Here is a 25,732-nt window from a genome sequence, read left to right on the forward strand (position 1 = left end):
AACAAGGTTCTTATGAATATTTCTCATTGCAAATTTGCCAGACATTAATCTGACTTTCATAAAAATAATTATAAAATCAAGCATCACTGAGTTATTTTTTCTTCATTCTCTGACATCTTTCATGAGCACCTACATATCCAAGAAATGTTCCTAAAGTCCTGTTATGACCCATGACATTCCAGTTCAGTTAAGTGGGAAATAAAATCCTGTAAACGATAGCTGGCTGGACGTTGTAGCAAATCACTCTGTCTCCTTGGGCTTTAGTTTCTTCACCTATAAATGAAGTCATTAACCACAGGACTTTCAATCTCCCTCCTTCCAGGAACTAACATTTAATTCCTTCCAAGAATTAAAAATCCCTCTTGAAATTAAAAAAAAAAAGTTCAGTACATAGGAGTGTTGACAAACTTAATTTTTAAAGTATCAAGGCTTCCATACAGAGCCTCCCCCTCCAGAAGGCATAGCCAGACACTGCCTGGCCAGAGAGAGCAACAAGCCCTGTGAAAATCTTCAGTCCCTGAGGCCGCCTCTCTCTTCATCACTTTGGGTCAGAGGAGCAGAGCATGTTAGAGCTAAGGCAGGGGCTGTTGACTACGGTCAGCTGCCAACCCTGAGGACTCTGACCAAGAGAAATGCTGTGTGCAGGTTTAGTCCTGATTCAAGCCTCACCTGAAGCCACTCTCCACGTTCATGTGTTTTCAGGTGAAAGAAGCAACCAATTTTCTTTTTTGCTTTAGTTAGTGTGAGGTGGGTGTTCTGTCAGCGATGTCTGAAAGGTCGTGACCAACATGGAATTTAATAGAAGGTTGTAAAGTTTGTGCTCCCAGAGCAGCTGAACGTGTCTGTCTTCACGCTGAGCTGTCATCTTCCGAGAGCCAACCCTGTTCCCAGCCCAAGAGAAACATTGCCTGCAGAAATACCTTCCTTACACTAAAGCAGGAAATGGGTGTGGCATAGATCAAATTTTAGGGGAGAACAAGGAGAAGGTCATTGAACCATGATCACGTCATTATCAAGTGTCCAAAACAAGACCATGCAGAGGGGACACAGAATTTTAACAAGGGGTGAGCATATACAGAAGGGAAATCTAAGCGCAGTCAGGGCCACGAACAGTGGTTCTGAGCTAAAAGGAACCTTAAAATACACCAGGTCCCACCTTTTACTTCACAGATGCACAAGCCGAGGCTAATCACCTTTATCTCGGGGTGCACAACTGAATTCAAGACTACAGTCCAAGGCTTCAACAAAGAAAGTTTTCTACCATTTAGACTTATCCAAAAAAAACAAACAGATTTTATTGTGTCAGAAAATAGGGCATGTTCTTCTACTAGAAAGACAGGCGGAGGCCAGCTCACTACCTGTCACTGATTTCTATGACGGGTGGGAGGTTGGAAGCAATGCCCAAAGGGTTCTTTCAAGTTTAAGCGTCGATCAAAACTTTCTACTATAGTAAAAGTTCTTCCTGTGGCACAGGGAATACTACTTTTTTACGTAGTGTGAAAGCAGGCTGAGGCATCTGTTTTTTTGTTCCGTGTCTGTCCGCTTGTCGACTCACATCATCGTTGACAGCAGTGAGAATGGATAAGATATCTTCCCGTCTGCAGGCAGAAAAGAAAATATATTTTCAACCAGGAGATAGAAATCACATACCAGGTCTTAGAAAACAGATTTTAAAATACGTGGCTTCTTCCCAGTCTAGCATGCCAAGATTCTAACTGGAATTTTACCAAATATAAAGAAACATTTTTTCTGAAATTAAAAAAGAAATGCTAAATTATATAAAATTTTTCAATTCTACAGTCAGTATTTAAGAACAACATAATAATAATCACACCTTGAATTTTAATGCACTTAGTCCACAAAGACATTTTGCATATAATTATTTTTCTGTGTTCTTCCTTGAAGCTGGTAGGTAGGTAGGTAGATAGATAGATAGAGAGATAGATAGAATAGGAGGTGATAGAAATACACATAGAGAGAGCCTACTATTAATAATACCCTCTCTATTCTAGGTTTTGGGAGGGATAAAGGGCAAACATGACACAATTCCTGAACTTAAACACTTAGAATACAGACATGAAACATGTACCAAGGATAGCATAGAGACAAACTCCATAATACAAGGCAGAATGTGATCAACACCGCATGAAAAGTAGGTCAAAGTTCCCCTGCAAATTCTGAGGAGAAGACAGTGCCTCTGGCTGGGAGAAGAAGAGAAGACTCCATAGAGGAGGCAGCATTTGATCCAGGGCTTGTGGGCATTTACCAGAATGTTCTGGGGGTGGGCAATACATATCACTGGAAGCAAGGCATAGGCTCTGGAGACAGAACTCAAGTTTGAATCATGCCTTCATGACTGGTTCTCAGCACCTGCATCCTGCATCACACTAGCTGTTCTCTCTGTCCCCAGATCTCCCTGTGGCTGACTCTTCATTCAGTCTTACTTGAAATATCGCCTCTACCAGGAAGCCTTCTTAGGTAGCTCCCTGCTCCACACTCTATATCGTTATCCTGTTTTGCTTTTCATAGCAGGTATTACTTCCCAAAATTATCTCACTAATTCATATGTTCATTTACTTACATTTTTATTATCTGTCTTCCTGTCACTAAATGGTAAGTCCCATGGAGAAGAAATTTTGTCTCTCTTGCTCACAACAATACCCCGAACCCCCAGCTCAGTACCCAGTACAGTAGGCACATAGCAGGCCCTTGATAAATAGTGCATTTTCCCTGATGCCATAGGAATTGGTCTTTGATGGAGAGGTTGGTAAAGAAGAAGGAAAAGCCAAGGTGACTCAAGGCTCCCATCCTGGTTCCCAATCCTGAATTCCCAGAATTGGAACCGTTCCTAGCAATGGGGATTCAGGAGTAGGAACCCCTGGAGAGGGCTAAGAAGATGAATTCAGGACTGTGCATACTGAATGTGAGGCCCAAAGGCAACAGAGGCGTGGGATGTCTAGCAGGCTGTGAGAAATGCATGGGACTGACCCGAAGAATGAGGTTGACTCAACCCAGCACTCACTGGTCCAGCAAATGCTTATCAACCTCAACAATGTATCAGGTACTATGTCGGGTGCCGAGGATATAAGGTTAAGTGAAACATCTCTGCCTTTCAGAAACTCAGAGATGGCAATTTGGGACATGTTTTCATGGAGTTGCCAGTGGCCGCCAGGTATAGCTAAAGCTGCCAAAAGGGGCTATAGAGAGACAGCAAAGGAGAGGGGCTGGGGCAGAACCTTGGTGAATGCCCATTTCCATTGTGCCAGGTAAAGAGCATGTGACAGAGACAGAAGGAAAGTTGTCAGAGCAGTGGCAGGAAACCGCGGGTATTATAATGCCAAAGGCAGCACACGGACATCCAGTAAATGTAAGTGATTGATACTAAATAAAGGAAGGAACGAATAAAAGGCCTCCCTGCCTACACTGATGCTGTTCCCTCTCCCCAGAATGTCTTTCACCCTGATTATTCACCTAACATCTATTTGGCATCTCTAGAAGCTTCCCCTGATCCTCCAAATCTGGGTGAGGTGCTAGTTCTATATGTTCCCATAACACGTATGCTTTACAATGTATATTTACCATAGGGAATGATCTTCCCCATATACTTGTCTGTCTTTCCAGATTGTGTGCAACTTGAGGACAGGGACTGTGTCTTTTGTTAAATTCTGTATCTTCCTTTCCAGTTACGTGCCAGTGCTCAATACAGGTGTGCTGGATGGATGGATGGATGGATGAATGGACGCATGGATGGAGGCATGGGTGGGTGGATAGATGGATGAACAGGTAGGTGGATAGATGAATGAATGCATAGGTAGGTGAATGGAACAACTCAAAACTCTCACCTTGGGACCAAGTCCTTCAGATGATTATACAGAGATTGGATATACCAGCTACCTTCCTCCACGTGCCGAAAGGACACGTAGCCGGGGACAGTGGCCAGGCCAAGAAGGAAATCCGCCTCAACGGGAACACTGTCTTGAAGGGAAGGGGGCACGTGCTCAGGATTTACTGCATCTGCTTCAATGGATACGGAAGGTTGTATTTCTTCACCTTGACAGGCCTGGATGAAAAAGAGTTTGGGTTTGTGAGCCAGAGCAGGACACTGCTGAGCCGTGAAGTGAGACATGATCTGCCGGATGGGAATGAGGTTCCCATCAGAAGAGTAGACAGCTCCAAATTTCCCATGGGTCAGAACACAGAACACAAAGCAGTCTCCATCAGCATGGCCTGGATGAGTCTGAAAATACTGCAGAACCTGCTCTAGGTCGTCTTTAGTCACATTGACATGAATATACACGTTGAACCCAAGCCACTGAAACACGCGCCTCAGGCACTCTGTGAAAAAGGAGAGAAAGGGGAAATAGTGAAATGGAGGGAAATAAAACAAAACGGATGCTAGTAGTTATAAAAATCTGCATAGCATACAGGCTGAAGCTTTGGATGTTTTTTCTACTTTCAACAATAAAATTTTACAATTCACCTGACTTTTTATAGTAGCCACAGTGCTATCACAATGATCCTGTGAGTCAGCAGAGGGCAGAATTTTATCCTATTTCACAGATGAGGAAGCTGAGGTCCCAAGAATCTCCCACATGATCACAAACCTGGTTAGTGGTGGAGGCACAACTCTAACCCAGGTTGTCTCATCTGACCCAGGTGCTCTCTCCCAACCAGAGTCGTAAATGGTCAGGGACTCTGGTCACTCTTTAAGCAGGTCAGTGACCCCAGGAGCTATGGTGTGAAAGTCTGTGTTCCCCCTCAACCCCCAAGGTGAAGGTATTAGGAAGTGGAGCCTTTGGGAGGTGCTTAGGTCATCAGGGTGGAACTCGTTAAGAAGACCCCAAAGAGCAATCTTGCCCTGGCCGCTGAAAAAGGTTACAGAGAGAAGACGGCCATCTGGGAAGTGGGCTCTCACCGGATACCGAAATGCCAGAGCCTTGATCTTGGACTTCCCAGTCTCCAGAACTGTGAGAAATAAATGTTTGCTGTTTAAAAGGCATCTAATGGTATTAGATGCCATCGGATGGACTAAGACACCAGGAATATACAGGAAGCTTAGAAACATTTCTGATATCATCCTTATATTTACATGGAAGATAAAAACTACAGAAAGAGGGCTTCTCTGGTGGCGCAGTGGTTAAGAGTCCGCCTGCCGATGCAGGGGACATGGGTTCGTGCCCCGGTCCGGGAAGATCCCACATGCCGCGGAGCGGCTGGGCCCGTGAGCCATGGCCGCTGAGCCTGCGCGTCCGGAGCCTGTGCTCCGCAGCGGGAGAGGCCACAACAGTGAGAGGCCCGCGTACCGCAAAAAAAAAAAAAAAAAAAACCCAAACGAAAAAAAACTACAGAAAGAAAATGTGAAAATAAAAAGTGATTTTAAGATTTCTAACTTGCATTTCATGCACTTCCAGACTTTCTTACCAGCATCTTTATTGGTCCCTGGTCTTTCTGACAGTGAGGTAAAACTGTGATTATTGACAATAACACAACACCCTCTGTGTTTCCGATCCATCCTGTACACAGCTGTCTCCTTGAAAGAAGAAGAGATAGGAACCACTTATTAGGGAATGCTCATTTTAAGGGTTTAATGTTTCTAACCAACCACTCCGTTTATCAGTACCAAAGGCAGAGAGTTCTCCAGACCCTGGTCCTGATCTGGAATTAACGATTAATTCCAAGGTAGAATGCCAGGTCCTCATTAAAATTCAAACTTCACCTGTCTTGCCTTCAGAATGTGAATTCGCAGTGTTAAATAATAAAATATGTATTTTTAACTTTGGCAAACCCAGGGTTTATGCAAAAGCATCTTTCTTGTTGGATTAGCAAAGTGAAGAAAGTATAGGTAAGGATCTAACAAGACAACAAAAATATCAAATGGTAATTTGTTTATTAAAATGGTAGGATTCTGGAGTGATCTGATTCCTCCAAAAACTGAGAAATCTCTTTTGTAGAGATCACAGTGTGAATTTTAAAATATGTGCAATTGTTTTTGAAGATTACTGTAAATAGCATTTGATTACAAATTAGCTGATTTGGCTTCAGCAGGGCCTCTCTGTGGCTACAATGATCTCCTGAAAACATGGTACAGCTTTGATCCAAGCAGAAAAGAAGTGGCTTCAGTCGATGAAAAAGAAATTCCCCTCTCTGCATATTTCAAAGGATATGCATGACTGAAAGGGCGATAACATCACCTCCATAGGCAAAGGTCAACACACTGCTGATTATTACAGAAAAAGGCGAAAAGAACAGAGACAATCACACAGAGACAGGAAGAAGAACCAAGGTAGAAACAAAAATCTGAGCCCACAGAGTCCTTAAGGGCTGGACCCTAGTTGGAGAAGACCTGAGGAAACAGTGCAAACCTTTGTGCTGGTTTCAGAAGTTAGAGTGTCAACAGATGCTCCCAACATCTCCACGGAGACCGGGGTTGCTCTGTCACCTAGAAAGACAAGTACTCAGACTCTTCACATATCTTTCCCCAAACACTTAGATTTCCTTACAGAGGATGGGTTGGAATCAGCTCAAGTGTTTCTGGTTAGAAGTTTGGTTGGGTTGAGTCAACATTTATCTGTCACTGGGTAGAGAGAGACTGGGCAGACACCAAAAAGAAAGAGCGGGGTGGTGGGGGGTGGGGAGGGGGGGAAGGCCCAGCGACCCAATTTGGGCAGAGCAAAAATCACCACAGCCCTGGGATCAATTTAGTCATGGCTTTGGCATTGGCTGCGGAGTGCACTGCTTTGAAGTGCACCTGCAAACTCTCTGGTTCCTCCGGATAAGAATCCTTCGTAGAGAGAGGAAGCCAAAGATGAGTTGTCAGATGACAGTAAAGGGAAAATGTGACTTGAAGCTTTTCTTCTCCCACACACGCCTGGCAAGTTTTCAGTAGAATCCGGAAGCTCTGCCCTTGTCTGTGAGGCCTGAGTTAGCTATTAACACGGTTAAGGGTCAGTCCTGGGCACTCAGCTCAGGCTGAGTAAGTCCAGGATCCTCCAGACCAGAGAACCTACCAAATGGGACCCCCGCTGCAGTCCTCCCGCGCACCTGTAAATTCTCCCTCCACGCGGGAGAAGGTAACTCTCCAGCAAAGACAGGTCTCAACTTTGAAACGGCAGAACTGCAGCACTGAAGGAAACCTGCTTGTTTTTCAGAAGTGAAACCACTGCCTGAGCTCTTGTAGCTGCAAGGGGTTAGAGCCAGGTCCTCAGAGGATGTGCTCTGGAGTCAGACCGCCAGTTTCAAATCCCAGCTGCACTCCATTCTAGCTGCGTGACCTTCAGCAAAGCACCAGACCTCTTGGGTCTCAGTTTCCTCATCATTAAATGGGAATAACAGTGGTACCTATCTCCAGGTGACTGGATTATTAAAGGAGATAAGTCCTAGGAAGGTCTTAGGACAGTGGCTGGCACATGACAAGAGCTCAGTAACAATAATTTGCATCCACATCATATCATGCAGCCTCCCAGATAGGCAGAAAGACAAAAGTCCCTAAGAAAGTGGGGTGTATTGGACTCTGAAGTTTAAATTTCCAGGAAAAAAAGAAATGAGGAATGGACACATCACAGAGAGAACACCAGAACCCTGATTGTTGGTAAGCAGTTTAGCCCAGTGGTTTTTCAAGGTCATGGTTTCTGGGCAAGGATTCAGAGCATTAAACACACTGTTGCCAACTCCCTCCCTCTGACCGCCTCTTTCCTTCTGAAAAATACAAGCAGCATCTGGAGCCATACTATTCTACAGTCTACATTCTGCAGCTGCTGGCCTGAGGGCTTCTGCCCGCCAAGGGCTCCGTCCCTCCCCACAGAGGGTGACCTCATTCTGAAGGGTGGAGGGAGACCAGATCTGCATTCCCCAGATGCTGGTAGGCTAGGCTTTCCAAGTAGAAACCACCCAGCCCTCGACATCTGCCCCCATGGAAAAGCCTGGTATAATCCACGCATTCAGTGGCTTGCCCTGAATTAGAACAAGAACTGAATTCTCCACTAACGTGTAAGCCTTCTCCCAAGTCACCCCAAATTGCTTGGTATGTATCAAATATATCTATTACTGGCGTACTGATCCAAGTTATAAAAAGTGTGTTAGAGGGAATTCCCTGCCTGTCCAGTGGTTAGGACTCAGCACTTTCACTGCGGGGGAACCCAGATTCAATCCCTGGTCAGGGAACTAAGATCCTGCAAGCCACGCAGCGTGGAAAAAAAAAAAAAAAAAAAAAAAGTGTATTAGAAACACCTACCATTACTCTGTGCATGCTCATCTCGCCAGGACACCTCCTGTTGAGGCAAGAGGAAATTCATGAATTGCAGGAAATTCACACAGTTAGGGTAAGGGCTGAAAATCTAGGCTTGATTCAGAGAAGAAAAAATACCTGATCCCCAGCCATAGAAAAAGTCACTAGCAGGGAACAAGAAAAGAATCAACTTCGTCCTTCCAAACGGGAAGGTTCACAGAGACACAGCGGCAAAAGCATATGACACATACACAAAGATATTTATTCATTGCAACATTATTTGGAATAACTGAAGACTGGAAATAACCCTAATGTTGACCAACAGGGAGTGGTCGAAAGAACAACGGTTCATCACACAGTGTGGCAGAAGGCGGAAGACCATCTCCCCAGGAGATACTGTGACATGAAAGAAGTGATGTGAAGATCGGTATTTAGTGTGCTCCCTCTTTCATAAAAAAGGAGAGATACGAGTGGGTTTTTTCAATAGGATAAAACAAAAAACTAATAAAAATGGTAAACTATGGGGGGAGGAGAAGCAAGGCAGGGATGCAATGCAGACTTCTCTGAGTGTACTCAATAGTTTTTCCTTTTAGTTTTATAAAATTAAATACAAAATTGAAGCACAGTTTAGGGCCCTTGTGTTTTCTGCAGCCACTCCCCATCCACTCCACTCCCACCACCCCCAGCCCTTAGCCTGCAGCTGAAAGCCCCAAAGGGAACATGACCACGACGTTTTGGGGAAGGACTGACTCTGCCACTGGCTGTGTGGTGGGAAGTACCAGGACATCTGTTTGACGTGACAGGCAAGTCACCCCCAAGTCACTGGGGGCGCCTCCCTGGTGGAGCCCACCAGGCTTCTGACTGCGGGAGGGCGAGGCAGACCGGAACTGCACTGCCGGACTCCCAAGCTGCCTGTGAGACACAGAAGTCGTTTCTAAGAGGTGTGGCTCAGCCTTAATCTCTGAAGTGCTGCTGTTCCGGGCTCTGAGGGAACAAAGGCAAAGAAGTTTAGTTTCACTTTCCAGAAGACTTCCTGCCTTTCTTTCTGCAAGACACATTTCCCTTTCTTCTGCACCCTAGAGTCCTCCTCAAGAGCATCCAAGGGCCAGGCAGGCTGTTTTCTGGGTTTGCACAGTTGGTTTTGAAAGCAGCTGAGTGAATTTTCTGGGATTAAGGGCATCACAGATACAGCAGTGGGCTCAGTCCAGGCATCTCCAGGCCCCAGGTTTCTTTGGTTTGTCTCTTCCCTTGTGCTGATAAAATCAGCCAGAAAAAGGACTGGGAATAAGCTTTAGGGTCTGTCTGGCTCTCTTTGTCTGAGAATGTTGCATCCTCTGTTGATACCTCCCAAGTAGCTGTGTCAGAGAGGAATGAATGAATGAATGACCCATTGCCTGGCCACACTTGGTCTTCTTTCCAGTTTTTCCAGAGGGGTCCAGTAAGGCCTTAAAGAACAGCTGTTGTTATGTCTCCTCGTTAGAGGGCATGCATGCCTTTAAGAAAAGGCTAGGACACACTAAGAAATATTGATTTGGTTTTTAAACAAATTAGAGGATGCTGCTTGGAATGCAGTTTCTTTTTGTTTTGTTTTGTTTTACAACCTAACTGTCCATCGACAGATGAATGGACAAAAAAATGGAGTATATATTTGTACAAAGGAATATCATTCAGCCCCAAGAAAGAAGGAAATCCTTTGCCATTTGCAAAAACGTGGATGAACCTGGCAGATGTTAGGCCAAGTGAAATAATCCAGACACAGAAAGAAAAAAATGTATGCTCTCACATGTGGAATCTAAACTAGTTGAACTCACAGGGTAGGATGGTGTTGTCAGAGGTTTGGTGGGGTGGAGGGGTGCAGGTGAAAAAGTGGGGAGGTATTGGTCAAAGCGTACAAAGCTTAGGTATACGGGATGAATAAGTTCTGGGGATCTAATGTACAACATGGTGACTGTAGTTAACATAGTGTATTGTATACTTGACACTTGCTAAGAGGGTGGATCTTTTTTTGTTTTTTAACTTCTTTATTGGAGTGAAATACAGTTTTGATAAAAGAAATTTTCACATATTGAGGAACAGGGAAGTCATCCTGGCTTATCCATGAGTTAACTTGAATTTTATGCTAACTACAACAGCCCGTTTGTGGCCCATCAAGCATACACTGTACATCTGCTTTAATTATTAAAGAAAAGGGTGCACTGACCAGAAGTAAAAAATGCCCATAGTTATAAAGATTAAATGCCTCCCTTCCTGGGACACCAATGCTGGTCCTCCTTTGATGATAAGACCATACCGACTTAGGTGCCAAGGCCATACCGACTTGCTGTGTACGCGCTGATCTCTTTTTGCTTTTGTTTTTGAAACCTTGAAGGAAGGTTTCTCCGACTTTTTTGATGTTCTTTGCTCTGACAAGACATAAAACTGCTGAAAACCATGTTTCTCTGGAACAGTTCCTCAGAGTTATCTGAGAAACTGTCTTCCAGGCTATAGTCCTCAGTTTGGATCAAATAAAACCCTTTTCTATTCCTGTTGTAGACTGTTTATTGATTTGTTGTTGTTGTTGTCAATAGTTTCTTCTCATTAAATGCAATTGTTGGCAGTACTCTTTTATATAAGAAAACCTTTCAGGTACATATGAAACATGAGATAATTTACCAAGTTTTAGTTTATCTGTCACTTCATGGAGAGACTCGTGGCCTAGATAACTTTTAAGACACCTTTCAACACTGAGAACCTATAAGCATGTGTGTAACGTGAGGTTCTGTCCTCCAAAGCCTCCTGCACTCCCAGCACCACCACGGCTATTCTCCGTCTTCATCTGGCCATGACCAGAATCACCCAACAGCAACAAAACAGCAGCACTTCAGAGGTTAAGGCTGAGCCACACGCCTTAGAAACTACTCAGGTTCTAGGAGGCAAAGGGGAAACTCCTGTGTGTGTGTGTGCGCGCACGTGTGCGTGTGTGCGTGCGCGCGCGCGTGTGTGTGTGCGCGCATATGTGTTTTCCACTTGCAAATCAGTCTCTGAGCACAAAACCAGGTAAAAATGTGGGCAAGGGACGGAATTAAGCTGAGTAGGCAAAACAACTTTTGAGGGAGAAAAGAGAACTCCTGCTTACAGTAAAATGCTGAGTGGTAACAAATGTGGAGAGAATACTGGAGTTTGAAAATCATTGCTTTTCAATCATGGAAGAATCATCAATGGATGCTCAATCTAAGGTGACATTTTAATTCATTTCAAGGGAAAAAATAGTAACTTCATAAAATTAACTATATAGTGAAGAAATCAGACAACATCTGGACCAAATAATCAAAATGTAAATCATGAATAGGGAGCCAATGAACACCACATGCCTGCAGATGGGATGCCCTGAGAAAGATATGGTGTCATTGATGTAATATTCTGGCCAGAATACACAGCTTGAATCTAATCATGAGGTAACACCACTCACACACACACACGCACACAAACACACACACACACACACACACACACACGCATGCACACACAAAGAGGAAAATTCTATTTTTTTAATAAAAGGTGGTGGTGGTGGTGACTATATTCTTCAAAAGTGTCCATGTCATAAAACAGGAAGAAAGTTGTGGAGATGAAAAGATTTAAGGAGACTAAAGAGACATGACAACTAAATGCAATATATGATCCTAGACTGAATTATGTACTGGAGGGAAAAAAGCTATAAAACTTGTAAAAGTTATTATTGGGTTAATAGATAAAATTGAAATATGGACCACTGACTTGGTGAAACTTTTATATAATTTAATTTAACTGTACTATAATCTGTAAAACAATATCCTTATTATTATGAAATATACACTGAAGTATTTAGGGGTAAAGAGCCATAATGTATGCAACTTACTCTTAAAAAGTTCAGAAAAAATTATGTGTGTGCGTATACAAATAAAGAGAGAGCACACAAATGATAAAGCAAATGGGACAAAAGAGACAACAGGTAGGTGAATCTGGGCAAACAAATTTTGTATTATTCACATTTTTTTCAACTTTTCTATAAGATTAAACATACTTCCAAATTTTAAAATTATAACTGTAAATATATGACACCATGAAAATAGTAAAGAAGCTATGAAAGAATTTTTTAAGAATTAAAAAATAAACTTCCAGGGTGGGAGGGAGATGCAAGAGGGAGGGTATATGGAGATATATATATACATATAGTTGATTCACTCTGTTGTATAGCAGAAACTAGCACAACATTGTAAAGCAATTATACTCCAATAAAGATGTTTAAAAAATAAATAAAAATAAAAACTTCCAAAACAGCCCAATTAAAAAATGGGCGAAGGACTTGAATAAACATTTCTCCAAAGAAGATATACAAATAGCCAACAAGCACATGAGAAGATCAACATCACTAATCATTAGGGAAATGCAAGTCAAAACTACAATGAAATACCACCTCACAGCCATTAGGTTGGCTACTATCAAAAACCAAGAAAATAACAAATGTTAGCAAGGGTGTAGAGAACCCTTGTGCTTTGTTTGTGAAAATGCAAAATGATGCAGGAAAACAGTATGGTGGTTTCTCAAAAAATGAAATATAGGGAATTCCCTGGCAGTCCAGTGGTTAGGACTCAGCACTTTCACTGCCCAGGCCCAGGTTGAAACCCTGGTCGGGGAACTAAGATCCCTCAAGCTCCGAGGCACTGCCAAAAAAAAAAAGAAAAAAGAAAAGAAATATAGAATGATATATGATCCAGCAATTCCACTTCTGGGTACCCCAAAAGAATTGAAAGCAGAGTCTCAAAGAGATATTTGTACACCCATGTTCATAAGCAGTATTATTCACAATAGGGAAAAGGTAGAAGTTATTCAAGTGTCCATCCATGGATGAATGGATAAACAAGGTGTGGTATATACACACACTGGAATATTACTGAGCCTTGAAAATGAAGAAAAGTCTGACATGGATGAACCTTGAGGACATTATGCTAAGTGAAATAAGCCAGTCACAAAAAGACAAATACTGTATGCTTCCACTTATATGAGGTGCCCAGAATGGTCAAATTCATAGACAGGAACTAGAATGGTGTGTGCCAGGGGCTGGTGGGAGGGGGAATGGGGAGTTAGTGTTTAACGGATATAGTTTCAGTTTTCAAGATGAAATGAGTTCTGGAAATTGTTTACACAACAATGTGACTGTACTTAACAATACTAAACTGTACACTTAAAAATGGCTAACATGGTACATTTTATGTTATTTGTATTTTACAACTTTAAAAAAAATTTTTGTATGGTTAAGATGGTCAATTTTATGTTATGTGTATTTTACCACAATTAGAAACCAAAAACGAAAAATTCCAGGGACAACCTAACTTCATTGATGCTGACAGACGTCAGCAAAATAGAACTGCCAAGCAAGATGGGAATAAACATAAATCCCAGGGAAGAATGTCATGTGTCTTCCAAGAACCATGATCATGTTGTGAAGAATGGATTGCAAATTCTCCCAGTGTTTCCCCCTCTACCTACCCTACCTTTGCTGGGTACTACAGGAATCCAGTTCTTGTCCTCTGGGACCCAGTGCAAAGTAAAACTGTGAGGCCCCTTGTTCACACATTATCAAGAATTTCAAAATAATGACAGCTGAGCATTCAAAAAGTATGGGCCCTGTGCGATTGAACAGGCTGTACGCCCATGAAGCCGTCCGTGATCGAATCCCACAGATAAGAACAGAACCATTTCAAAGCAACCCAGTGGTGTACTGGAGTCAGCTCTAAACAGCTAGTGAGAGCCAATCATTAGATTTTCAGAAATTCTGCAATACAGTTAATATCAAGTTGGTAACTTGAAATCAGCCATGGTAGGAGTATTTACAACAAATGCTACAAATCATTCTCTCTCTCTCTCTCTCTCTCTCTCTCTCTCTCTCTCTCATTTGCAGTGAAGCTGGTGGTTACACATTTACCAACACACCAATGAACCTACCGGCAAGGCTCCAAGCAATTGGTTAATGTCCGAGCGGCAAAATAGTTCTTCCTCTCCTTGATGCAATGACTCAGTTTCCTTGGCTACAGGAGGTGCCCCTACCTGGGAGGCTGGGAATAGAATCAGATAGAAAAACAAAACAATCACCTTCTGACTAGTAGCAATCCGAAATAACCCATCATCATAAGAAATTATGTTACAGGGACCTGTAGATTTGTAGTGGCATTTGCTTAAAGAGGCCTACATGTAGATACCGAGAAAAATGTGAATTTATAAATTATTTTTATCATTATATTTTCATTCCTTATATTATGGTATTTTGTTCCTTACTATTTCTATTATTTTTGTAAGTTAATTAGTTCCTTAAAATTACTGTATACTTTACTAAATACCATTTCAGAGCTTATGGTGCTCAGTGTGTCAGGTAACTACCAAATAAAGATTACAAAAACGTTACCTCAAGAAATAAAACCAGAACTCAGACTGTAATAGCAAAAAGAAAATGAAAGAAAGAAGCAAAAGAAGGTAGGAAGAGAAGGAAAGGAAAAAAAAAACCATTTAAAAATGTTGATTAAATACATGTTATATACATAAAATATGTCTCTATGGAACCATTAATAAAAATAAGCTGTATCTGTGTTATATACATGGGAAAATGCCAGATATATTAGGTGGGAAAAAAGCAAGTTATGGAATATGATTAGCATGATCTTAGTTAAATATATATTATAGGTATCTATCTCTCCATACATGCATACACACATGCACTTATCTCTATATAGAAGAAAGCTACAAAAATATACTCCAAACAGGGGTTCTCTCTGGGGAATGGACCAGCAGTGGAAGAAAAAGAAGAGAAAGACTTTACCTCCTACACTCTGTATTGTTGTCATTATTTGAATTTCTATTTAATTTTATTATACATTATTTTTAATAATGAATTTAAAATATTAAAACAAACACCAAGGCTCAGGAAAACTCAGAAAGATATCCAGGTGGTCCTTAAACAGAGCTTGTGTCCTAATCAGATACAGTGGGCTTAGTCTTTCCACTCACCTCACTTACAGAAGCCTAAAATCTGCATACCTACTATCTTTTCAGTCCTTTAGTCCTTCATCCTAAATGGCAGAATTATGCCCAAACTCTCAGAGGACTGTAGAAAGTCAGTATTAAAATACCGAGACCTATGATATAATAATATATATCCATGTGGTCTCTGCCCCTTTTCCTGGCACACAGTTCCTAAAACCCTACACTCTCTTAAGTGATTAAGTGTCTTTTTGTATGCTAATGACATGACTGGTGGTTGAGGACATCCTGATAGCCTCAGGATGGGGGCTGGTTGCCAGGGGACCCAATCAAATGATCAGAGGGTTGGAACTTTCAGCTTTACTCCCAGAACTCTGGAAAGGGGACAGGGGCTAAGGTTAAATTAATTACAGTGGCCAATGATTTAATCAATCATGCCTACGTAACAAAGCCTCCATTAAAAACCCTAACTTAGGGCTTCCCTGGTGGCGCAGTGGTTGGGAGTCCGCCTGCCGAGGCAGGGGACGCGGGTTCGTGCCCCTGTCCGGGAGGACCCCACGTGCCGCGGAGCGGCTGCGCCCGTGAGCCATGGCCGCTGAGTCTGTGTGTCCGGAGCCTGTGCTCCGCAGCGGGAGGGGCCGCAGCGGTGAGAGGCCCGCGTACCGGAAAAAAAAAAAAAAAACAAACCCTAACTGAGGGACTTCTCTGGCGGTCCAGGGGTTAAAATTCTGCGCTTCCACTGCAGTGGGGGCACGGGTTCCGTGCCTGGTCAGGGAATTGGGATCCCGCTGCCAGGCAGTGTGGCCAAAAAAGAAAAAGAAAAAACCCTACCTGAGGGGGTTCAGAGAGCTTCTGGGTTGGTGAACAAGTGGAGGTGTTGGGAGAGTGATCCACCTGGAGGGGGCATGGAACTTCCATGCTCCTTCCCCCACGCCTTGCCCTTTGCATCTCTGAGTTGTATACTTTGTAATAAATCAGTAACCTAGTAAGTAAACTATTTTCCTAAGTTCTTTGAACAGTTCTAGCAAATTATCAAACCTGAGGAAGGGGTCATGGGAACCCCTGGTTTGTAACCAAGTTGAACAGAAGCTGTGGGTAATCTGGGGATCCACTACCTGAGATTGGTGGCTGAAGTGGTGGGGGGAGTCTTGGCGGACTGAACCCTTAACCTGTGGGATCTGCGATAACTGATGAGTGTCAGAACTGAATTAAAACACAGGACACCCAGTTGGTGTCTGCAGAGTTGGAGAATTGCTTGGTGTGGAAAAACCCACACCCCTGGGTTCAGAAGTGTTCCAGATGTTGTTGTGAGTATTAGTAAAGGAAAACAAGTTTTTTCTTTCAACATCCAAAAAATGATCATACAGCATGTAGATTATAGAAAAGAAAAATCAAAATTAGAATTCTTCTGACAGGGAACTATATTCAATATCTTGTAATAACCTATAATTGAAAAGAATCTGAAAAGAATGTGCGTGTGTGTGTAACTGAATCACTTTGTTGTACACCTGAAACTAATACAAGATTGTAAATCAAAAAAAAAAAGAATTCTTCTGATGATAAAGCTCCGTCTTCAAGACTCACTGAGGCAAATGTAAACATTTACTGCATAGAAACTAGAGAGCCTTCTCCACAGTCCAAACAGTCAAAATAATCTGGCCACCTGCCCTCTGTTTATTCTGTGTGGAGTACTGCATTACAGAAAAACGATGATGTGATCAGAAAAAAAAAAAAATCTCAGCGTTCAAAGTTCAAGTGAGGATTTCAAATATACTTTCAATATCAACTCCCTGTTTTTATTTCTCACTTGATGACTTGATGGTTAGAAGAGCTGTTTTTAGTCTTCAGAATTTTTACTTAAAGTATACATTACATTATCCATTGATTTGGTTATTGTTTGAGATTTTGTCAAATTAACAACAGTACATTTTGTTCCTCGACTCATTTTGTGTTAATAGAATTCTTAGAGAAAGTTTCCTGTTGCCTAGTTTTGTTTTCAACCAGATAAATTTGCACACTATGTTGAGTCTCTGAACTAAAATATGGGTGTGGCATACAAGCTTCATGAATACGATCCTGAGTGTTTACTTTTAGCTTTTGTTTAATAGTGGAGAAGTGGACTCAATAAACCACAAATATTCAGCATATTGACACACGGTAAGGCAACCAAGTTTGATTTCTGCCCCATGCAGCTACTTCTGCATAGTACCACAGCAATACTACCTTTACAAGCCTGATTAAAAACAAAGGAGAAAGAAAAAGAAAATTCTTCTCTGATAGTACTTTACGAGAATATGAAAGTTTTCATGACTTTCCTCTCTAACAAACGTATTCATAGCAATGTGTATTGAATGCTTACTCTGTACCAGGCATGCATTTTATAGGAATTACCTCATTCAATCCTCAAAAAACTTATGAAGTAGGTACTATGATTAGCCCCACTTTAGAGATGGGAAAAGTGAGACACAGAACAGCTGAGGAAAGGGCCACTGCACCATTAATAAGTGGAGTGCTGGCAATCTGACTCCATGGATCCCACTCCTAATTCCTGTGCCATCCTGCCTCCTTCTTTTTGATGTTATTTCATTCAAAACAATTTCTTTTACAATCACTCCCATGTAAGAATCAGAAGAAGACGTTTGTCTAAAACCACTTTCCCTCATTAGAATATAAGCTCCAAGAAGGTAGAAGATTTGCCCTATACCTTGCTGTAGCTCCAACTTCTAAAACTGTGCCTAGTACAAAGTATGCATTCAATAAACATGTGTTGAATGAACAAATGGGGAGATTTCAAAAGAATATTATCAGAGTGATAAGTAAACATCATACATGGCCAATTGGTTTAAGAATTCCCATGGTCTGATTCAAGCAAGCAAGCATAAGCTAGTTACCTTTCTCTCTTTTATATTTGTCTATCTTTCTCATAAGATTAGGTACAATTTTTTTGCAGAGATCCTCCAGTAATGTCAGATTATCTTCATCTATTTTCTCTTGTTTCTCCAGATATGCCAGGAAACTGAGAGAGGTCTGCAAGAGAATCAATGGAGTCACATTTACTTGCCTACTGATTACCCGCTGCAGTAATAAATTAGGTGGAGAGTCCATGCAGGAAGACTTCGATAGTAGGGGGGAAGAGGCATTATAGAGATTGTAAATCTCTATACAATCTATATTAATACCAGATACCAAACACACATCACTTATTAACTACTCAGAAACAATCTGATGAGCAGATGCTATTATCTCCCCATTTTAAAGATGAAATAACTGAGGCAAAGGGAGGTTCAGTAAGTCGTCCAAGGTCACAGAGCCAATAAGTGGCAGAGCTGGTATTTGAGTCCTGGCAGCCTGATGCCAAAGTCTGTCTCATTAACAGATTAGGGCAGCAGCAAAACAGGAGTACCAAAGAAAAGAGAAGAAAATGCTTTGAAAGAATTTTATATTTGGTATTTTAAAAGAAAAGCATATCTTAAGCACTCCTGGGAAAAACTGCAAATTGGCTAGTATTATTTTAATATTGAATTACGTATGAGGTGGAAGTCACCATAATCTCTTCAGTGATAAGGACTTCTCAACCAATGTATTAACCTGGTTATGAAAATATGTATATGAATAAAATTGTGTGAGAGCCCACAGAAAAGAATAACTAATCAGAGGGACTTCCCTGGAGGTCCAGTGGTTAAGACCCTCATGCTTCCACTGCAGGGGACATGGGTTCAATCCCTGGTCAAGGACCTAAGTAAGATCCCACATGCTGCGCAGAGCGGCCAAAAAATAAATAAATAAAATAACTAATCAGAAAGTGAACAGCTAAACACTTGCTAACTGCATACATAAGCATCAGCAGGATGGAAAAAGGGGGCCGGGGAGTCTCCAGACATGCTGGCCAGTTGAAAAGGGACTGTATGGTCAGGAATATTGAGGAGGAGACCTGAGTACAAACTCTGAGTGAAAGCTAGGCCACAGCTGGAACAGCAGGCTGGTATCAGGCCATGAACGAACACCGAGGGGTTTGGGCAAGTATCCCATGGATGAAGGGGTTCCAGCAGGAATTTTTAAGGAGAACAGTGACATGAACAGGTTTGTTTTTAAATAGAAGTCTTGGGGATAGGTTGGAGGAGGAAGTGGGCTAGAGAGAAAATATCAGCAGGAAAATTAAATGTTCCAGTGAAGAGATCAGCACGGCCTGGTCTAAAGCTAGTGGTGGAAACGCAGAGGAGGCACTGGATTTGGGCGACTTTTCTGAGGTATAATTTGGTGAGTTGGGAGGTCAACTGGAGTGGGTGAAGAAAGGAAGGACAAGTCGAAGATGACTTCAAATGCTGATGCCCCTCGTTTCTGCATGACTCATGGGCTCCACAGAGCAGGTGTCACACGAGCTGCACATGGGAGGTGATAACGTGAATCGCATCTCGAAAGATCACCACGCCTTCACTTCCGACATGCAGAAGGGCCTTCCAAGCAAAGAAAATCAGATAGGGAAAATGAGAAGCTAAAAATCTGGCTGTGAGCAGGCTCGTGGTAGTTTCGGCAAGAATAGTTTCGTGGGAATGAAGGAGGCTGAAGCCATCTTGGAATGCGTTGGAGTGTGACTGAGAGTCGCGTCAGTGGAGAGAGAGCGTGTGTGGACAATTCTTTCGAGAAGTCTGGCAGTAGGACTTCCCTGGTGGCGCAGTGGTTAAGAATCTGCCTGCCAACTCAGGGGACATGGGTTCGAGCCCTGGTCCAGGAAGATCCCACATGCCGTGGAGCAGCTAAGCCCGTGCATCACAACTACTGAGCCTGCACGCCACAGCTACTGAGCCTGTGTGCCACAACTACTGAACCTGCACTCTAGAGCCTGCGAGCCACAACTACTGAGCCCACACGCCTAGAGCCCGTGCTCCGCAACAAGAGAAGCCACTGCAATGAGAAGCCCACGCACTGCAACGAAGAGTAGCCCCTGCTCACCACAACCAGAGAAAGCCCGCACAGCAACGAGGACCCAAGTCAGCCATAAATAAATAAATAAAATAAAGACAAATAAATAAAATTAAAAAAAAAAGAAGTCTGGCAGTAAAGAGAAAGAAGATAGAGCAGTAACAGAAGGATGAAAAAGGGTTAATGGAAGAGTGTGTGTGTGTGTGTGTGTGTACGCGCGCGAAATGTGTTTTCAAACAAGGTACTCAAAATGCCAATAACCAAGGGAAAGGCCAGAGTTACAAAGTCTTAACTGACTTCTGTACTAATCTGATCAAAAAAGAGATTATAAATTCTCAAGACATTCCAGAGACACATAAGAGAACCAAAAAGGCAAAGAAATGTGTGTGTCCTCACCTGCAGCGCCAGCACACCAACAATCTGCCCAGGAAATAAAGCAGGAGGGAGGAGGGGGTAAAGGAAGATTCAACCAGAGCTGATCAGCTGGGCAAAGGGGTCAGAGGGAATCCCCGAACAAGGTTCTACAGTCGGTTTATGTGCAAATGAGCTCCCGCTGAAGCTCAAAACAGAAACTCCTATCTTGACTGCATCCTACCAGGAGGAAGAAAAAGGGCTAAAGCATGTTTCCAGAAGCAATTTTGGAAACCCATTATACTTTGTACAAAGTGTATTAGATGTTGAGTAAATGACACCCTCCATACACACACACACACACACACACACACGAACACCCACAATATAAATGAAGTCTGCACATTAGTTTAAGAACACCACCCTGGCAAATATTAGCAGAAATTCTGAAACTCTCTTGCTCTGCATCTTTGTTAAAAAGATAAGTTTAGGTGTGGTTTCCTTTACAACTAACGTTCTATGTTGATTGCTACATTGAGAACGGATATCCTGACAGTTGTTTGGGTCACTCAGGATGTGTGAAGGCAGCTATGTTTGCTCTAAGTTTGTGAAAGCGATCAAAGAGGAAACCTAGAACACCCTGCAAAGGTCCTTTCTGTTCATCCAGAGAGACCACGTGAATTCACAATTCTTCCTTTTTGGCTGAGAGGAATTCAGGCCCTCCTCCACTGGCTGGTAAAGAATTTATTTCCGTGATAAAGTCTTTTGCAATTGCAGGTAATGCAGTCCCATTAAGCCCTGGTATGGAAACACATCTGGGTTGCTTAGAGTTTGTCCTTTACGCACTCGAGAAGGCTGGCCTGATCACAAAGCCCAATAGAGATCAACCTGGATTATCAGGTGTGTAACTCAGCCACAGTTCTGGCGTAAATAGTTAGATCTCCTTCAGAATACAGAGAGATCATTTGGAATCCAAGAAGGAAGTGCAGTTTTCATGCATTTGTCCAGGACATTCCACAGTTTTATGCCACAGCTAAACACAGTAACTTCTTATTTACTGTTGTACGGAGTGAGAAAAGCATAAAATCATTTGGCTACTTGGGCACGGGCCTTTGATGATTTAAAAGCTAATTTAGCAGGAGGGAGAAATGTTTGGAATGATCCTGAACAATGAAAATGTTTCTGAAGCCACAGATGCCTTTAAGAAGAGGTCTAGGACCTGTGGAAAGGCCCAGAGGAAGAAATACATTCCCCAGCTTTTCTTAGTGGGAAATCATGGCTCTGTGTTGAGCATATCAAATGCCCCTCTCATCCTCCACCACACTGTGGGGAGTAAGGACTTCTGTGCATGACAATAGGTGTAACAATAGAAAGGGGTCTCTTTATTTATAAACCCAGAGACTAGAAAAATTATGAGAAGATGCCCAAAGCTGGGAGATAATTTTATCCGAATATGCTGGAGGGTTTTTCAAACTACAAGAATCTCTTCTGATGTTGAGAAATTCTACATGTAAAGCAAAATGCTGTCATTTGAGTATATAACCACTTTGCACCAACATAAACTCGAGATTGCATCATCCCACTCATTCATGCTTTCATTCGGAGCACCATTATGTAATTCTGCAATGTTTTGGGGCTATAATGATAAGTAAGACTCAGTCCCCATTCCCAAGGATCCCACAACCAATCCTTAGGATAAAGGAGCCTGGAGAGAGAACCAATGGAAAGACGCAAGAGGCTAAAATCCCTGGGGGCTCTGAAAAGGAGAAAAAAAGGACTCAAAGATTGCAACCAAAACAGAGAATTAACCTGCAGGTTAATTAACCTACAGGTCTGACACCAGGAAATATGTTTAATGAATTGTTAAACATGGTCCTCATAAGACCTACCACATGTAAAACAGCTTCCTACTCCTCAGTGATTTTTCTTTCAAAAAGAATTTATTTGGGGCTTCCCTGGTGGCGCAGTGGTTGGGAGTCCGCCTGCCAATGCGGGGGGCACGGGTTCGTGCCCCGGATCCGGGAGGATCCCACATGCCGCGGAGCGGCTGGGCCCGTGAGCCATGGCCGCTGGGCCTGCGCGTCCGGAGCCTGTGCTCCGTGGCGGGAGAGGCCACAGCGGTGAGAGACCCACGTACTGAAAAAAAAAAAGAATTTATTTGTCAATAAAATCAGTTAGTCTAGGGAGAATGTGATATGGGAGGGCTACACGTGTAAGCTCTTTGCCCTGGTGATGTGCTCATCTGTAAGTTGGACGGGGGATCCATGGCCGTTCACTTAGTTCTACATTTATAACTTCCATACATGTTACATGTCTTTTTTGGTGTTATCAAACATTATATAACTTAATAAAGATAGCTGTCGAATAACAAAATTAATGTTATAGGGTCAAATTCGAAAATTGGCCCCTTCCCAAATTAACTAACTTGCTTGTCACAAGCTGTTATGAGAATCAAAAGAAAAAATATAAAGTTTTGAGGCCTGGAAGAGAGATGTGCAGCTACTTTCCTGCCCTTAATTGTGACCAATCTAGCAAGAATATCAGCCGACAGCATTATGTTAATATTAAAAACATTACTATTAGTTCCAAGCACTTGCATAGCCCTTTAGAAAGCACATCCTCAAACATTTGTCTCATTTGATTTTCACAAAACTCTACATGGGAGACACTGCAACGTCCACTGAAAAGGACACGGCTCCCTCAGAAACCTCAACTAATGGATGTGAGGAACAGCTAATTCCCATTCTGCCATTAGCTACCACCTCCTCATTTCTTTGTGGTGCCCTGCACATTTCTGTATCATAAAACACAGTGGATGTCAATAGCACTCGTTTACTGCATGGTTACTATGTGCAAAATACAGGCCCCAGCTAATAGTTGATGTATATTATTTCATCTAATCCTCTTAACAGTCCTGGAAGGAAGTAGTATAATTGTCTATAATATGACACATTAGAAAATGGAGGCTCAGAAACATTCAATCACTTGCCCCACATCCAGGAGTTAGTCTAGGACTAGACTCCAGGCCCATTAAAAATCAATGTTGCTAACCCTTGTCTGATATTGTCTCCTGCAAAAAAAAATGAGCCCTCCTGAAATCCCTTTCTAGCATCTTCCCAAACACTGATTAAGGCAATGTTCACAAAGACCCCATCCTATAGGGCCCACTCACCATCTGGACTTTCGGAACCGACTCCCTCAGAAGGAAGATCATGCTCTTTAAGTTCTCTGAGCTGATGTCTTCTGACAGTTCATAGAGCAGGTTTCTAAGACATACACCCAAGAGACAAATTAAAGTTTCGCACTTGCAGAGGATGGGCAGGAAATTGAGTGCTTTTATCGTACGTTATCTCTCGTTTGAATGACCACAACCCTGTGAGTAGACAACTATTAATCCCATAGATTTAAAAACAAAAACTTTGAGCTTCAAAGTGACCTATTAAACGACAGCAACACAGTAAGCAGTAGGAGCAGGCCTTCTGATTCCAAGTCCAGTGCTGTTTCAAATTCCACTAAGAAGGCATGAAACAAAATGTCGGCATGCCTGCCCTCCTCCAGACTCCATTCTAGAAATCAGGCTTACTTTATGGGCCCTCATCAGGGAGGACTCAATGCCAGTGAGTATAAAGTTCACTGTTGAAAAGGAGTTCACTGTTGAAAAAGAAAGGAAACTATCCCAAATTCTGGAGAGCCATACAGTCGACAATTAGAATAACTGAATATGGGGACTTCCCTGGCGGTCCAGTGGTTGGGCACGGGTTCGATCCCTGGTTGGGGAACTAAGATCCCACATGCCATGCAGCACAAGCAAAAAAAAAAAACAGAAAAGAAAAACTGAATACTTCATTCACAGGTTAATAGCTCTGCATGCCTGAGACCATTCCTCAGCTGTCTAACCAGCAGAGTGGAAATAATGATCTCCAGAATTCCCTCACTGACCCAAGGGCAGCTCAGGTTGTAGGAACCAGTTCAAGTGTTAAGGCCTGAAGGATTCTAACCGTCCAGGCTGTAAAATAGTATTACGAAGGCTCCACTTCGTGAGGCTGTTTGATGTAGATACTATGTTAGTGGACCGTTTAAAACAGCGTTGCTTAAGGTCTGATGCCTTTATGCTACCTCTTTGGGCAAAATACCTATATTTTACCTGTCTGGGTTTCACCCCAAAACTGGACAAACTGGACATGGCATAAATGATGTCCCTCCCTACCCCAAAGGCACATCTCCTTTTTTATTTTGCTCACTTGGGTCCAAGTATTCATTTCTCTCTTCTCAAATGGCTAGGTATAGGCTGACACACCAGTGACTCACTGGAGGCAGGAGGCTGAGAGCGTGGAGGCTGGCAATGAGGAAGGCGCTGGCCTGCTGCACACGGAGCTGGGCCTCCTTCCTCAGTGAGAAGCAAAACAAAGGGAAGCCACCCCCAGGCACAGGACTGGGTTTTGAAACTTTGCTGACCTCCCAGCCTCCATTCTCATTAGCACCTGAAGTTAAGAAATCTCCTGCTTTAGAATCACCATACCAGCCAAGGAGGTAGATGGGGGGGGGGGGGGGCGGTAAAGAAAAACAACCTTAAAAATTAATTCATCATGAATCGCAGCCTCTTTTCAAAGCCCAATGGCCCTGCCGTGTCGATCACCTGAACAGAGAGACCTTCCGGTGGAAAGGCAGGCGGTGCTCCACCTGCTCCTTGGTGTAGCGGAGGTGCCGAAGGAGGACCTTCTGCTTGATGGTGTAGAGGAGCTCCGCTAGGAAGAAGGGGTCTTCCTCACTCAGCCATTCCTCTGCCAACAGGTACTCAAAGATATCCAAGGCTGAGCCGCACTTCTCCAGGTTCTTGGGGGCGATGGAGTCTCGGCAGAGGAACTTCAGGCGCTCCACGTCTTGATCCCCCAGGTACGAATCAATAGTCAGAAGTGTCCCTCGAAAGTTCCCTTGACAGTTATCATCTAAAGTGGAATTCAGACTTTGGCCTTGCGATGTCATGGCCAGCCTGAAAGAGATACGGATATGGGGGCCACAGCTTAGAGAGTGAGGACAACAGGGCACCCCATCTTCCCAGGCCCTCCTCCAGTTCCAGCCTCCTCTGTTCCAGGCCTTAGACTTTTCTAGAAATGCTGAAAAATGAAATTCACTGCGAGGTCACTTCAAAAACCTATAGCCCAGAAAACGTGACCCCAACACCGGCATGTTAACCTTTTAGGAGGTCTGAAGAGAGCTTTTATTGAAACTCAATTGACCCCGAGTTCC

General features: G+C 42.8%; 1 protein-coding gene across 2 annotated transcripts; it reads right to left on the reverse strand.

Moving 5' to 3' along the window:
• Positions 1-397: 397 nt before the first annotated feature.
• CASP10 (caspase 10) lies at positions 398-25,468 on the reverse strand. Of its 2 annotated transcripts, XM_004329462.4 has the most exons (9): positions 25,122-25,468; positions 23,658-23,751; positions 18,106-18,241; positions 14,186-14,295; positions 8,231-8,267; positions 6,363-6,439; positions 5,422-5,530; positions 3,843-4,335; positions 398-1,598 (listed from the first exon to the last, which is right to left on the reverse strand). In XM_004329462.4, exons 1-9 carry the CDS (start codon positions 25,466-25,468, stop codon positions 1,445-1,447), a joined length of 1,557 nt encoding a protein of 518 aa, XP_004329510.2. In that variant the 3' UTR covers positions 398-1,444. The 2 variants fall into 2 exon arrangements, with proteins under 2 accessions (XP_004329510.2, XP_073663511.1); XM_073807410.1 differs by lacking the exons at positions 14,186-14,295; positions 18,106-18,241.
• Positions 25,469-25,732: the final 264 nt, after the last annotated feature.

Source organism: Tursiops truncatus, chromosome 7, assembly GCF_011762595.2.
Source record: "Tursiops truncatus isolate mTurTru1 chromosome 7, mTurTru1.mat.Y, whole genome shotgun sequence".
NCBI classification, from domain to species: Eukaryota; Metazoa; Chordata; class Mammalia; order Artiodactyla; family Delphinidae; genus Tursiops; species Tursiops truncatus.

What these genes read in the sequence shown, in the direction of transcription:
- CASP10 (XM_004329462.4), bottom strand. Translation starts at nt 25,468, where the DNA reads ATGACATCGCAAGGCCAAAGTCTGAATTCCACTTTAGATGATAACTGT. An exon ending in CAAATATAAAAGAGAGAAAG is followed by an intron (nt 14,296 to 18,105) that starts GTAACTAGCTTA and finishes TTCTATTCCCAG; the next exon opens with CCTCCCAGGTAGGGGCACCT. An exon ending in CTGAAGGACTTGGTCCCAAG is followed by an intron (nt 1,599 to 3,842) that starts GTGAGAGTTTTG and finishes TTCTGCCTGCAG; the next exon opens with ACGGGAAGATATCTTATCCA.